Raw genomic sequence first — 16,539 nt, 5'->3', positions numbered from 1 at the left:
AAACATGACCCAGCAATGTGCACTTGCAGCCCAGAAAGCCAACCACATCTGGGCTGCATCAAAAGCAGCGTGGCCAGCAGGTTGAGGGAGGTGATCCTGCCCCTTTACTCTGCTCTGGTGAGACCCCATCTGGAGCACTGCGTCCAGCTCTGGGGCCCCCAACATAAGAAGGAGATGGACCTCTTGGAGTGAGTCCAGAGGAGGGCCACAAACGTGATCAGTGAGCTCCTCCCCTATGAAGACAGGCTGAGAGAGTTGGGGTTGTTCAGCCTGGAGAAGAGAAGGCTCCAGGGAGACCTTATTGCGGCCTTCCAGTACCTGAAGGGAGCCTACAAGAAAGCTGGAGAGGGGCTTTTTACAAGCACCTGTACTGACAGGACAAGGGGGAATGGCTTTAAACTGAAAGAGGGTAGATTTAGATTAGATATAAGGAAGAAATTCTTCACTGTGAGGGTGGTGAGGCACTGGAACAGGTTGCCCAGAGAAGCTGCGGATGCCCCATCCCTGGAAGTGTTCAAGGCCAGGTTGGATGGGGCTTTGAGCAACCTGGTCTAGCGGAAGGTGTCCCTGCCCATGGCAGCGGGGGTGGAACCAGATGATCTTTAAGGTCCCTTCCAACCCAAACCATTCTATGATTCTATATGCTTCCACCAACACTTTATTCAGGCACGACATGGTTAGACTAAGTTGTTTGTACAGTCAATAATCTACAGGGATGTTGCACTACTTGGGACTACAACCCTCAACTATACACAGTGTGGACAACAACAGCACGGCAGCAAGTTGCAATGGCAGAATATACAGCCAAATCAACCAAGAGTAAGCAGAAGCAAACTGAGGACTTGGACACCTATCTGCTTGCCTGCATTTAGCAAGTAAGCCTCAGTTACCACTTAAATGTTTATCAGAGGCACAGGGAATAGAGCATTGGTTAGAGAGGAAACAGATTTAACACAGAAGCTGCACAAAGCGAACCTTTGTGGGAGGATAAAATGGAATGAAAAAAGTATAAAATATTGGAGGAGAACAGAAAAAAAATGACGGAAGGTTAAAGCGGGAATTAATTTGATGTTCCTTGCAGCAGCTCTGTGCAATCATGACAGGCTGAAAAGCACCTAACAGGAATACAACTCAAAGATAGTTTTGCAGACCGGTTCATTTTCTGTTCTGGATAAGTTATGGAGAGGCCTCAGATACTTTAGCTATGCTGGATATCTCCCGCAAGGGGTATTTTCAAACAGTAATGATATTACATATTTTTACATGAATGTTCCCATCTCTATTAACAGCAATAAGTTCCAGTAAAGCCTTCTTTTAACAAACACAAAATAGTTGCTATCACTCACTTAGTTAAGATAGTAAGTAGTAATAACTTCATCAAGGATTTTTGTAAAGAGTACACTTTATGCCCAGCCTCACATTTGTTTCAAAAAGAACAGAATTCAGTCATGACTCCCATCCCACTGCAGTTAGGCAATTTAAAAAACACCAGAGAAACAATTTTCTTACAATCATCTCCAGATGTACCTATATAATAAAAAAGTGTATTTACTGTACAGAGTGCAACAACAGATGTGTCATTTCACAATACCTCCATGTTTGGTTGCCACACTGATATTTCCTGAGGCCGATGGTTCCACGAATCTGCTTGATCCAAGAGAGAAGCTTGCCCAGGATAAATGCTGCCTGCCATGGCTGGTATCCCATGAGAACCAGGGTAGCCAGACACCTTGGGGGGGGTGGGAAGGAGAAAAAGAGTTATATTAAAAAGACCTATGCTTCCCCATAATTCATAGCTTCCCCCGCCTCAAGGGAGCAAATATGAGAGCGCAGAAATGACTCAATTCAAGCAGTCACTGAGAGGGAAGGAGGAGGAGGGGAAGCCACATCAGAAGAAGGAAGCCAAGCCAAAATATGACACAAAAACTCTTTTTTAAGTCTTTGATGATGCCTATCATAACATAACTACTTGAGGATAACTATAACTATATATAAATACATAGAAATATAACTCGAACTTTTGAGGATAACTATAACTATTTGAGGATGCTCATCAAAACAGCAGCATTAGAAAGTATGTTTTAACCTCTGCAGCCAAGAAGATCAAAGTCCTCTGATGAACAATAATAAACCTATTGATACATTTGTAAGAGCTACACATGCAGAGCTCTTATTCAAGTTAATAGGAGCCTGCACACATCCCCCTACAGAGCCATATAAAAATGTACCCCCTAGTGTATGTTACAAGCTTAAGTCTTGAGTGACAGCATGTAATTAGTGTGCTTAGCTGCACGGCCTCAGAACTTCTCCACAGGAAAATCGAAGTAGTTTTAATGAGTCTAAAGAACTCATTAAAACAATGAAAACCTCCCCCTCTCCATGGAAAAAAAGTATCTCAACCGAGACTGCTGTATATGGCTGTAGCTTTGAACAAACCCAAGAATGCTTAAAAGTACTTTCATGACAAACTTTTGTTTTAAAATTCTTCAGCAGCAGTGTTAGGAAGAAAAGCAAAACCTGTGAGTATACAATGTGGTAGATCTAAGGGTGGCTATCGGCCAACAGAAAATGAAAATGTTTCAGAGAATCAACAGGGAGCAGAGTATCACTAAGCCCAAGGAAAGTCCATTAGTTAATGCCATTTTATAAGGCAAGTAATTTTATAGCTTAGCACAAACGTTAACATGAACACCACATTCCTTCAATAAATAGGAAAATGTTTGATGTGTTTCATTGTAGTTTTAGGAATCTGAGCATCGTATCAGATATGAAAATATTTGCCATCTGGAGTAAACCTACCAGGTTCAGTTCAGGGTTTGTTCTGATGTAAAACAAAAACCATTTAACAGAACTGAATGAAAATAAACCGTGTAAGAAGTGAATGAATCCCACCAGCTGCAACCGAGTTATAAATCCCACATTTGAAAAAATACATGCACAGTATTAAATGTAATACCTGGTAATGATTTGGCTGTACCATATGCTGTGGACTTGGATAAAACCCTTCACTGGATCTCGGACTGGGGTAGCCAGGCCTACTGGGCTGTAAATGCAAAGGAATTTTTTGAGTTTTTAGAAACAGAAAACTGTAACCAGAAAATTATTCTTCGGTGAGACAAACATTTACAGGTGGCGCACCACAAAAGCAAGCTCAAAAAAAACCCTGAAATAAATATTCTAAAATGACTAACATGTTTTTTTAAACAACTAAAATTAACTTTTCCTCCATTTTTGCTTGGAAATGGAAGCAGCTGAATTGTTTCCTAGGTATGTCAATAAATAACACTCGCTCTGTAAATTCTTTGTGCATATTTTATTGCTTGCACTAAATGACCTGCTCTGTGCTATTTAACTCTAGAGAAGACATCAGCTAAGAACATAATTCTTAAATCAAGTTTCCAGGTGCAAATATAGCATTGTTTCTAAGTTCGCAATCTGCAGTACATAAAGTTTTGCTATTAATTTGTTGCTTTTGTGACCGTTCCCAAAATTAAATTCTTTTGCTTCAGTCACAACACAAATCAAACTGGTTTGTTTAGCATGAATATTTCCATGTGTTATTCTGAGGTCTAAAGTTAGTTCTGATAATTAACTTCTGTGTAACTAATTGCCTCAACATGGAAGGTGCTTTTGATCATATTCTGAACTCGATGGTCGCTTCATTATCCATGCTTTGCACCCATTCCCAGCCAAGAAAAAACAAGACAGAATTAGCTCCTGCTAGAAAGGACAGCTAAAGATCAGCTATCAAGAGTCTTTATCTGACCATCTTGCTTTACTCCTTCAGGAGAAGAGCAATACGTTATACGTAAAGATGTATCATCAAAGGGGTACATGAGAAAAGTCACCAGAAATTCGGACAGCACTATTATAAAAAACGGCATGAGAAGGAGCCTGGTTTTCTGCACACATTGAACAGATCATCTTTTTGCCACAATAGGTGTAGAAACTTCACACTACTGAAAGAAGTAATGGTGGAAAATGTTGCTCAGAGCAACATACTTTTATCTTCCACACCAAAGCGTTCTGTTATTTTGTTTGATATTAACCTCCAAAGGTATATTTGAGGATTTTTTTAATGAGGAACACTGCTGCTGGGTGTTTCAGGATGAGAAAAATTAACCCAAGAGGGGGAAAAAAAATCCCCCAAACTTCATCATTCTGCAAATGGGCTCCTTCAGTCCTTCTGGCAGTTAAAGGCGACCACCACGTTACTTTGAGATTGCAGAATTTTATCATCGCTTTATGAAAAATGTCATCATTCTGTACCAGGATTGGTTTTGTCTTACGTTTGTAACGGAAATCACTGTGAGATACAAGTAATTTCATAGTTCAAATTGTGATATCTGTGAATTATTTAAGAATGTGTAGAAGTTTAAGGCTATAAACAAAATGAAATTTAAGCCCTATAAAGCCCTGAAACTTGCATAACGAATTGTTGGAAGAAAAAAATCAGTTGTCATCATTAGAAAATTAGATCATAAGAGATACTTAAAATCCTGTATCTATGAAATTCAACTTGTTCAGATGTCGTTATTATGCACGGCCATATTTTACACAAAAAGACTGTATAAAAAACCTAACCAACAACTGCACCGCATATACAGTGAGGACATATTGACCCCCTCAAAAAAGATACGCAGTGGTTGAATTAATTTCAATCTTAACGCATCTTTTGTCAAGTGTTTCTGTTTCTACATCACACCCGAAGCTCTAACGATAATTTGTAATACACTATAGCTCATATATTACATTAGTAAAAGGTATTTATTCTATCTGGATTAGCCACAAAGCTGCAAGACTAAACACATTCTTCAAACAAGGTTGTAATAATCAAGTAGCGTATTGTTCCAATTTATGCAGTTTATCTGCTTCTGTAACGCGGAGCACCATCTGTTTATATGTACACCAAATCCTGCTAGTTAATCTCCGATGACTAAACAGGTTGATGGACTCTTTGCTGTTTTTAGCTCTGAAATGAAAGCAACAATTCCACTGTCCGTATTTCTTGGTTGCCATAAAGCTATCAAAATGCAGAACCAAGCTTGGAAATCTATCAGGCAACAACCTGGCTATGGGGAAACTAAACAAAACAAAAAAGTTGCCTTCCTATGACTGCTGGGGGATGCACGCAGCAGAAGGTGCCGCATGAGTACTACTGAAATCGTTATCAGCACCAGAGCTCGCGTAGAGAGCTACAGGAATTCATCACAAACTGATCAGGACGCAGATAATATTCCACATTACAGTGGTGACAGCACAAAATGAAATTCTTCAAAATACAGGCTCCATCCTTCAAAGTGCAAAATAACAACGATGCGAAGCAAACAGGTTACTGAGAGAAGAGAGTGCTCAGCAACTGGTGAGGTTAGACTACCACAGCTGGAGAACACATCAGCGACGTCCAAACAGGACAGACTTGTAATGAAACAAAATTAAATGTAAACTAAAATACATAAGGTCCTTGGAAGCAAACTCCTAATTTTCTGCCCCAGAATAAGGAAAATGCAATTAATTGATTTCTATCCTCTCACTGACACGCTATAAATAAACTTCACAGTGGTCTGAAAGCTCACTAGCTAACGTTTCATAGGAGCGCTACAAGAAAGAAGAATAAAGAAAAGGCCAGGAAACAATTTTGTGGCAGCTATGGTAGTCTTTTACAAGTTAAACAACAAGAAACAGAAAATCGTTAGTGTGATATTATAGCATGGATCAGTTCTAATAACAGTTCCAAGTAAAGCTGGGTCATTTCAGGCAAGTATTACCAGATGATGACAAAACTGGCCAGAACGCCGTTGTTTGAATGAACCCGTCAAAGGAGGCTTTGAAGAAATAAATGGAATAAAAAGGGGTTTTTTGTTTGTTTTTTAAACGCACGTAATTTGCAGTATTAGCTACCTTGGGAGGAGCTTCATCTGATCCTCCTGAGTCCCAGGACACCGTGACTTGTCGCCTGGATTCCATTCTCATTCGTTCTTCTTGCTGCAGCTTCTCTTCCTCCAGTATTGTACTACGAAAAACGTATTATATTTAAGTAAAACTCCAGTTCAATGTCTAACAAACCTCTCCCCAGAGCTCCCACATTTTTCAGACTAATGAATGCTATTCAACAAAGTGATTGAAAACTGGAACACAAATTTCTTTTACTTATATTGGTTAGGTTTCTGAAAATCAGTATCAGGAAGAAATACTTCTGTAGGATTACCAGCGTGCTTCTAACAACAGAAGCAGCACCAAGTTTTTAGAAAGGTGGTTGATCTTGTATAAAAATTTTTTTGCATCTGAACAGTTCTTTTGATGTGTAATTACACAGAGAAATCCTCAAAGACAATGAATCGAGCACTCACTTGCATGAGAACTTATTTTTCACAAGAAAATATTCTACTGAACTGCTGCAAAGGTTCAAAACAAACTGAAAATGTTCTTTACCGAAACTCAACAGAGCTTTAGATCACTGGGATTTATTTTCTTTTTTAAACAAAGCAGTCAAAAAACATTTTAAATACTATGTCTTCAGCTCTTACATTTTAGCCTCACCAGGAACACATTCAGCAAACAAATTTAGCAAAACAGAAATATCTGACAGTATTCACTCAGCTTCTAAGCACTCAGGTCAAACGGCTGCATTTTCAACAACATACAAGACAGTAGTAAAACTAGTTTGCTACTTACCACTGTTCTGACTATTAAAAAGACTGTTTGAAGTTCACCGTGATACTGCTGCCCCCACAGCTGCCTCCTCCCAGTTCTGCTATGTGGATTATTAATGTTGGATATTTGCCATTTTGAAAAATACTCAGAAAGAAGCTTTGAAATAGGGAGCTGCAAATTCGTTGGAGCTGCACGCTACAGGGATATTCTGGAGATGTGAGTAGGGCAGATTATTTACATATCGATATCCCCAGTGTAAAGATAATCCTGTAAAGGAGCTACTCCAGCTTCTTTATCACTCAAGAGTTTCGAGAAACAAAGCTACGTTCTGAGTTTATCATCTCCTGCTCAGTCTGCTAAATAACCACCCAGAATTACTCATGCAGGGGATGAGATCAACTACAGCAATCTATTCTAATCTTGGAACTTTACTGCTTATTTCAAGAATAAATTCCTGCTCGCTTGGAGATGAGAACTTTGCTTTTCCTTACTCAGCCAAAAAAAAAAAAAAAAAATCTATCCCACTTCTAAAAAGCAGAGAAGTCATCTCGTCTCACTGCAGCTAAACCAAGTTTATAAGTATTGCTGCAATTTCAATCCATCATTGCTGAAGTAACACAAGAATGTGGAACAAAAACAAAATCGGACAAGTTATTTGCAAAAGTGATCCTGACATAACTACCACGGAAACACGGCTACAGCCCAACGGAGGGAACTAAAAAATCTTTCTATTTTACCTCTCCCTTCCTTCAGAATAAGGGAAATGAAATATTTCTTACTTGAACCCATGAAGAACTAGCAAAAAACCCACTGCTTTAAAGCTAGGGCACACTTCAGATATTCAGCACGCATTTTTTATGCAGCACGAAAAATCAGCCAACACGAATCCATAGCCATGAACCATGATTATGCTCTTTCAAGAAATACCTCAAGATTTAAAAAACAACACAGCAAAACAACACCAAAAAATCCACCCAGACATTGCATGAAGAAAATACACATTTTTAACAAAGCCGTTGATACAGCAGTTGCTCTAATCTGAGCAAAAGCATGGAACAGGAGTTGGCTAAAAGCAGCTGACTAAATTTAGAGACGGCTTATTGACAATCTGGGGCCATGGGTGTAATTTGTCACAGCACAGTCCTGTTTTTCCATAAAAAGGAATGAAACACCAATACCCATCTGCCTTGCTATCATTTCATCCGTGGTGTCGCGGTATTCGATACAATACCATTAACTTCAATCCTATCACTGGAAATGCCATATTTCTACTGAAATGCCTTGTTTTTCATAACATAGGCTCAGCTTTTTGCCTTACAACTCTAATACATCCCACCCTGCTCTTTCGTTGCCTGTGTCATCAGGAGGCCCTTGCCCCAGCCACCCGGCAAGCAGCCTGGTCCAAGGCTGATCAGCTGCAGCAGGATCTGTACTTGGATGCCCTTGAGTGCTGCCGACAAGAATATAAAATAGAAATGCCTCAGAGAAGCGTTACTCGAAAAAAACGCAAAGAATATAAATGACTCACAGAAACGTCTTTGTTTTTACAAAGGGAAGACCAATCCATAGACAGAGTAACAGCGTGCCAAGAGATATTTTTGACCTTTTCTCAGTGCAGCTGCTTAAGTACTCTGAACAGTTTATTAGAATTTGCAGAAGGTCAGGAAAGTCAGATCTAGGCATATTTTCCCAAACTGCACATATTTTTAGCAGCAAAGCAGCAAGCAGAGCAGTATTTCTATTCATATGATGTCCCTAGCAAATCTTGAGGTAGTACAGACAAACTGAACTCATCTTCTTGGCTAGGTTAAGTCTGATGAAAAATCTCAACTATGAAAAGTTTGCATAACTGATAAACTTATTTAATTTACAAGGAATCTTTTTACTGAAATTGGCCTGTGACATTGAAAAGGAAACACTTACTGGGAGCTTCAGTGTAGGAATATCTGAAATACTAAAATGTATCCTTACATTTCAAAAGGCACAGGAATACCAGTCTTTGCTGCTATGGTGGTGCGGGAACCATCAGTAAGTGCTGGCCCTGAACAAGCAGCTTCTTTTTTTTTCTCTCTGTGGTCCCCAGCCATCAGAAATGCAAAGCTGGATGCACATGAACATCTTTTTGCATACTGCTCTAATTTAAAAGCACTTTCATACAGATTAGAGATTATTCCTAATGGTCACTGTCAAAGAGCAAAAGACTAATGAAGCATTTTGCAGCCTCCATCATATATTTCAGGTACATGCTAAAATATTTTTTTGGCAGGATGCAACGGAAGGAGAGGACTCAAACTGCCCTCACTCTTATCAGTGTTGTTTCTTTTATTTATAAGCAACATTTCAGGACCTACATCAAATGCAGTCACAAAAAGGCTCGAGTCCAGTTCTCATCAGTTAATTATCTTACTGTTGTCATAAAAACAGACTTAAAAGCACGAGTAAGTCTTTTTTTTCTTTCCCCTTTTTTTTTTTTTTTGCATTCTTTTTAGAGCTGTATTTAATATGTGACCTGCAATGCTGGGGTGCTAGCGGGGCCATCCACTCTGTTAAAACCTGTGCTTCTTCATCACTGACCAACAGAGGGCCGGACTCACACGCTTACCACAGCGGGGACACAACTGCTCTTTATTTTGCTATTTTTAGTAGAGAGAAAGCGTTAGCGGTAGGCAATTTATATAAAATTCATTCAACGATGCAGCGAAAATGTCATGCAATTACATTAATTTGAAAGCACAAAATTAAAATCCAACTTAACCTCCAACGCACAAAAAACCCCAGTTTTAACAGAATTATCAATCAAAGGGCACTCAGGGCACCACAGCTTGCAAGCACAAGCCTGGGAGCTGACTTATAAGAAAGCCTGTGAGTATACCGGTGCTACCTTAGCAATACACACCTGTAGCATATTGAACATAGCAAAGTAGAAATTAAATTTAATAATACACGCACGTATGAGATAGTCTATGGTTACAGTGAGTGTACAAATATAGCATAGTAAGTGGCTAGGAGTCATTCTGAGGAGAAATGCTGTAAAAGTGATATTACATGATCTGGGTACATTAAACACTCTGCAAAGGGCCTCTTATATTATTTACCATGTACTGCAAGACTAAAAATCTCTTCTACACAAAGTCGGCAAGGCAACACGTGCTTCCTAGTTAAAATACCACAGATTCTAATTCTGGCCCAGTCAGCGCCAGAATCGCAGGAGTAGCGGGGTAGCACCTCACTTTCCTGACTTACTCTCATTTTTACCACCCCCCAAAATTGAAAAAGGGACGTAGGATGCGAGAGGGAATTAAATTTGGAAATCCACAATCCACCCATTTGTTTCTGTGCTCGCTGTGAAGACTAACTCATCCTTATCCACGTTGGACAGATCAAATGCTATAAATGCTTACTACTACTCTAATAACACGATATAAATTCCACAGAAGTCAGCACCTTCACATTGCACAAGCAGCTGCAAATAAAGTTTGTGCAAAGCAGATGCTACTATGAAATGGGAAAAGCATCAAATAACAGACAGAGAACACATGAAATGCTTATGCTCCCATCAGTGCTATTGCAGATGCAGAAAAGAAGTTTTTTCCCAAAGCCATGGACTTTTTCTCATTAAAACAGAGAGGAATGATGCAGTGCTGTATCACTGGCTCCAAGCAAACAACCAGTCTGCTCTCAGCTTGAAAAGACTACCCTGGATAGGATCCAGAACGAGCAGCAGCACCACCACACAGAAAAGGCCACCAGGGAAATGGCTTGTTTTTGCAAGTTCATGGGAATTGGAGTTTTGAAACACAATCTTTCCTAGCTGCCTGAGATTGCCTCATCATAAGGGAATTGGCAACCTCTCCAACGAGAGGCTGGCTCTCTCTGTGAGCAGCACAAAGAAGCCCTAAGGACAACCGTGCTGCCTAACTTCCAGGAGATAAAGGTCACCAGTTTGGAGCGGCAGAAAACTCTCTGCCTTGGCGGGAAGAGAGTAAAAACTGGATTTTAGGGTTGCTGAGGCCCCAGGAGAGAGCTTGTCCTCTAAACAATGCTTCACATCTCCTAGCATGACTAGAGGAGCAAAAAAACACCACCCTCGGTGCATTTTTCATCTACAACCAGAGAATGGTTTAGGTTGGAAGGGACTTCTGGAGGTCCTGCGTCCAATCTCCTGGTAAAGCCGGGCTCCAAGCACGGCGAGGTCAGGTTGCTTGGAGCCTTTTCCAGCCAAGGTTTGAAAGTCTCCCAGCACGGAAATTCCAGAGTCTGTCTGGGTGACCTGTTTCAGAGCTTATCCATGCACACTGGGAAACATTTCCATTTGTAACTAATGAGAATTTGCCTTGCTGCATGTCGTGAGTATGGGTCCTTGCCCTTTGGCTGTGCATTTCTGAGGAGAGCCAGGCTCTTGGGCACTGGTCTATCCTGTTTATCTGGCGATACCATCCCATGTTTCTCCCTTTTTCCCCCTCTCCCCCTCCAGACTCATGCTGTTATAAGTGTCGCTGCCATCCCTCTCTGAGCACAGCCTGCATTTATTTCATCCCCCAACACAATTACTTTTACTCTGCATTTACTCATCCTGCTCCCTTGCCGGTGAGATACTCTCTCTGCCTGGGTTTACGCATCACAGCCATCTTCCTAGTCACATTTTTTTAGGGCTTCATTCTCCTCCACGCCAGTCAGCTGTAAGTTATCAGTACAATCTGACTGCAAATTAAAAAGAATCCTATTCTTCCAGGGCCAAAAAAAAAGAAAAAGCAAGTGAACCGCCGATTTCCACCTACTACCCAAATCACACAACCGTGTCGTATCTTTTCCTTGCGATCCCTACCAAGCTCTGCCATCCCTTCCTTTGCCGTTACCTCCACACAGTCGACAGCACAAGCTATTTGTGAGAAGGGCTACGTCCTTCTCTAGCTCTGTAAATCACTAGTCTAAGCAGGAGCTCCCAGGGCAAGAGATGGCGGAACCGCGCGACATTTTAAGAAACAGGAAAAAACTTAGAGGTAGCTAAGTTATCCATACAGCAATTCTGAAACAGCACCATAATTATATTAAAATTGTCCCTTTTTTTAACCACCTATGAATTATCTTGTACCATGAACATCCAGTGACAGCACAAAATGATATTATGAAAATAAAACACACCACAAAGCACAACTTTGAAACAAGATGTAAGATAAAACTGAAGAATTTGGTAATAAATTACAACAAATCCAAGAGCGGATTTACAGTGTACAATACCTACATATTGTTTGAAGCTTACATTGACTTAGGCAAAATACTGAGCACTCATAAAATCCCAAAGGTGGCCACATTACCAAATTTATCTACACAATATCTCAGCGATGTTTCGAAGTTTAAATATCACTCCCATTTTGTGGCTGGTGAAATGGAGATATGGACACTGGAATAAATTAACGCGGAATAAACTAGGGTGTGAATTTAGACTGGTCTCAGAAGTGTGTGCTCACATTTATTCCAAGATAAACATAAGGTAGTCTATATCCTGGTTTACAAAGGGCAAAGGAATTTCTAGCTAACGACGCTGCATTTATTGCAGGCTCCGCAACTGCACAAAGCGAGCTGCCACAGGGCAGCTAGTGTGCTGCGTATGTTACGAAAATAACTTTAAACAGCACTCACCTGATGGTTCACTTAAGAAAGGATACATTTCTACCCCAAAACTGTACACTGCATGTTTGACTAAGTAATCACTTTTCAATTCCTTCCACTCCCCTCCCCAAGGATTGTAGCATACATAGGTAAAATTACAAACAAATTGCTAGTAAAATCTGAAGTTTTTCTTGGGAGAGAAAGGTGATTCGTATTTCCAGTTATTTGAATTTGTTGCCTAGTTTAATTTTCTCCAACAGATAAGGTCCAGAGTCCAAAAGAGTACCAACAACCTGGCCTTCTGAAGATAAAACTTAATACCCTGTGTCTTGCATTTTCCATGGAAAGAAAATACTGTAACAGAAGATACAGTGAAAATAAATATTTCTGAACAAGGAAATGACCTTTCGGAAGTATAACCCTACCTGAGTTGTGCTTTAAGTTCAGTAAACCGGGGTCGTCTACTAGGGTCGTATGCCCAGCACTTGGTCATAAGGCTGTAGAGGGTAGGAGGGCAGTTTGGAGGCATTGGGAGCCGCTCACCGTTCTCAATTCGCCCAATCACATCATTGTTCTTCACTCCCTGGAAGGGCTTTACCCCATGCATTAGGATCTCCCACATACACACACCTGAGAAACACACACACAAAAAAATTCTCCCCAGTGTCAGCAAACGACAAAACCTGTTAAAAAAGAAAGAAACCCCAATTTTGTACAGCCAAACAACGCAATTTCTTCTGAAATGTATAGCTAGGGAATCGGTTGTGACTTACCGGCTGGCAGCAGAGTGATGTGCGGTACGATTACGCACGCAGTATCGACCTGAACTATTTATGAGGAGGCATGACCCACAGCTGGCTCACAGCAGCCTGGCTTCACATTTAGCTGCCTTTTACCTACTGTAAATCGGAATGGTTGCTCATATTCAAATTTACTTTTTTTTATGAAGTAGAATGAGCTGTGTTTGCTTTTCCCTTTGACTAGTTCCAACTGGCTTGTTTCGACACGTAGAGTGTATTTTCACTTTGAGGGTGTTTTAACGCTGGCAGTGATCCAAATTTTTTGTGCTGCAACTATGTAATAAAACAGTTTCTGTTGAAACTATGTTAAAAGCACAAAGGGAAAAATGGTCTGTCGGTTTAGGATTGGCCAGAATGTTCCACAGACTTCATTTTTGTAACTCCGACTGTACTACAGTTTTCTTCAAACTACTATAAACCTGCTAAAATTCACATACCCTTCACTTAAAAACATTCAAATTTTATTTTGTAAAGATGGTGAACCCTTACTTGTCTGTCCTGATCTTATTTCAAGTCTCATCATCTTTGTTCCTTTACACAGCCAATTTTTGTTCTGTCTGTCCAGACCAGCAGTTTGGACCAGTCTGAGCACAGGTGATCACATTCATATAAAAACTGGCATATTTAGGAAAAAAAGATCAAGGCTTCAGGATATTCCCATTTACCCTTGTTCTTACTCAGCTTCTGGTCATATTTTGTAAGCTAGCAGGAGCTATGAAAGACAAATTAAGTGGGAATTTAGCGTTAAAGCTCTGGAAACAGGACATCATGTAGGCTGATCTATGCATTAAGCAAGGAAGCAGGCATATCACCATAAAAGAAAAAGTGAAAATATAAAATAGAAACAGCAAATTAGAACGGTATAACAAAAAGAAAACAGAGGGAAAAACAATAGTAAAAAAAATCATCTCCGTTATGACGATGACCTAATCTCTTTGTACCTTCATTTCTGTCAGCTTCTTACTAGGGGCGAAAAAGCACAGGAAACTTTAGGCTTACTGAGTAGAAAAAGGAAAGAAAAATACAGAGATGGAAAATGTGCTGGAAGAAACTGTATTTTCAGAAAGTACAGTAAAAACAGTGCCAAATATCTGGAAATTATTCATATACAGTAGTTACAATGAAACATTGAACTTTTCCAACAGAACACTTACGAAACCCCACCATTTGGTGTTCACTTACCAAACATCCACACATCGCTAGCTGAGGTAAACCGTCGGAAGTTGATTGACTCTGGAGCCATCCATTTGATAGGTAATTTTCCTTTGGAAGCTACAGGGAAGGCAAGACACGGCAGGCTTTTATTCCTACTACTGAGCTCAAACATAGATTTTGTTCTCAGTGAAATAATTCATAGGCAAAACCCATCTCCAGTGAAGCACTTCAACCATCAAATCGTGCACAAGAGATTTCTGCGCTGTTTGTTTGACCAGTTCTGCTGGTAGTCCTCTATCTAGACAGAAGAGTAGCACTTTGCCTCAATATTCAGACTGCTTGAGCTTTTTTAACTTTTAAGTTAATTTTTATTTCAAGATGCAACTGTTGCAGTTACCTGAAACGGTCACAAAATCTCAGCAAGGGAGTAAGTGTTTTTAAATGACTCATAAAAAAAGGGTAGGTTGTTTAGCCTTACATAAAACAGAAAAAAGAACCGACAAAACCCAAAATAATCTCCCAAACCTCCCAATAAAGCCCCGAACAACAAACGGCAAAAGCACAACAATCAACACGATCATGTCGGAAGTATTCCCCCTCTCCTCTCAGCGATTAAAACGACGATACGTAGCTCACAGTGATAGGAGACAAACGAAATGAGGAAACATAATGGAGTGTAAGAGGACAGATAAAGGATATATGACTGAAACTAGAAATACATTGAAGATTAGATTTATGAATACATGGTTTCATAATATACGCCAGATTTAAAATGCTACCGTTTGGTACCCTACATGCAATCTCTGCTCTCCTGCTGTATTTCCCATCTAGCAGGCACTGCAGGACATCTCACAGCTGCTGGAACCACTTAAGATCAGTATTTCATCCAAAATGGGGGAAAAAGTAGGCTTCAACGACTTTTTTCTACTGAACCTTCCTAGTCCAGTGGCATCTGAAGTACGCAGCTTACAATGACAGCACAAACTCAAAATTTATCTGTAGGTAACCTTGAACTCATTGTAGGCTACCTGTATTATGCCATGAATATGAATATTATCTCAAACAAGCCTCAAATGTGGATAATCTTCTAAAAATCATGAAGAAAGCACTATGAGCTTGTCCTAAAAAGTGGAATTTTACTTACAGATTAATTTCCTACCTTTTGCAACTTAAATCAGACCTTGCGATTCTTCCTCTTAAGCAGACATGTAGGAATTTACTGCCATCTATTAAACTGTTGAATAGCTTGCCTTTTTATACAAACACAACAGCTAGACCAAGAAAATCTGGTTAATTCTTTTTGACAACAAACTCAGTATTATGAGAAGTAATTGTGTTCTAACTGGCCTGCAAGAAGGATCCAAAGCGTCAACTTACCTTTATAGTAAGTACTGTCTTCCATGTATCGGGATAAACCAAAGTCACCTAATTTCACACAGTCAGTGGCAGACACCAGCACATTTCTAGCAGCAATATCCCTGCCAAACAGAGGAGACATTATTTCTAGTCATTTAAAAACTTAAAGTGGTGAAACAGCATTTAAAAAAAATATTACAGCTCAGAAGTATCAAACACCTTTGAGAGGACTGAATTATTTTTCTAGTCATGGTCTGCATGTGCCTGTACAGAAAAAGACAACTACATATTTGCCTACTGCTTCTGAGAAGCTTGCAGAAATGCTGCAGTACATTTGATCCTTATGAGTAATAGCTGTCATCCAAAAGTATAAGCATCAATGTCAGCATCAGAGGAAAAAGTTTTATTCTTCATCTATTTAAATATCACAGGCTAACCATTTTTGGCAATTAGAACTGATGGAAAGAAGAAAATCTGCCTCCTGACCCTGCAAAGGCAAGGAACTGCTTTAAGATCTCAGTCCTGTAGGACACTTCCGAAGAGGGAGCTCAGTTTTCAGTGATGCCGCAGGGATTATGAAAAGACTTGGGCATCTTCCTCTTGCAGTTTCCCAGGTGAGACAACCCACCTTAACTGTCTGTTGATTCTGGATTTCAGCAGGCTTGACTAAGTATTGACAGATTTAGCTTTGAGCAGAAGTAGGTACAGCAAACTGAGCGGTGCTACTTTCTCTCATTTCAGTACAGTATGAATAAGTTGTATTTTGAAATTTATTGCTCCAGTTAAAATAAACAGCTACTTGGCCAAAATTCAAGTATCTGTAACAATCGTAAGGGTCTGTTATTTACCATGTTTTTATATACATATCTGTGTATATATACATACTTAATACTTACATATACATGTGCTTATATGTACAATATATACAACACATATACAGAATTTGAACGCAAGTATTTAAACA

At 39.8% G+C, this 16,539-nt stretch overlaps 1 protein-coding gene across 4 annotated transcripts in view; it reads right to left on the bottom strand.

Annotated features, from left to right (window-relative positions):
- Positions 1–16,539, bottom strand: part of PTK2 (protein tyrosine kinase 2) — a 227,826-nt gene that overhangs the window by 26,240 nt on the left and 185,047 nt on the right. For 3 of the 4 annotated variants that reach the window (XM_082317407.1, XM_082317406.1, XM_082317408.1), the window contains 6 exons: positions 15,597–15,697; positions 14,247–14,336; positions 12,690–12,894; positions 5,902–6,013; positions 2,957–3,043; positions 1,592–1,729 (listed from right to left, as the gene is read on the bottom strand). In XM_082317407.1, the coding sequence (XP_082173533.1) occupies positions 1,592–1,729; positions 2,957–3,043; positions 5,902–6,013; positions 12,690–12,894; positions 14,247–14,336; positions 15,597–15,697 (733 nt within the window). Of the gene's footprint in view, positions 1–1,591; positions 1,730–2,956; positions 3,044–5,901; positions 6,014–6,675; positions 6,696–12,689; positions 12,895–14,246; positions 14,337–15,596; positions 15,698–16,539 lie in introns of those variants that run through there. The other variant, XM_082317409.1, reaches the window with a different exon arrangement.

Source organism: Platalea leucorodia (assembly GCF_965183815.1).
Source record: "Platalea leucorodia genome assembly, chromosome: 1".
Lineage (NCBI taxonomy): Eukaryota > Metazoa > Chordata > Aves > Pelecaniformes > Threskiornithidae > Platalea > Platalea leucorodia.
Note: the sequence above shows the minus strand (reverse complement) of the source record. Positions and strands in the feature narration are given on the sequence as shown.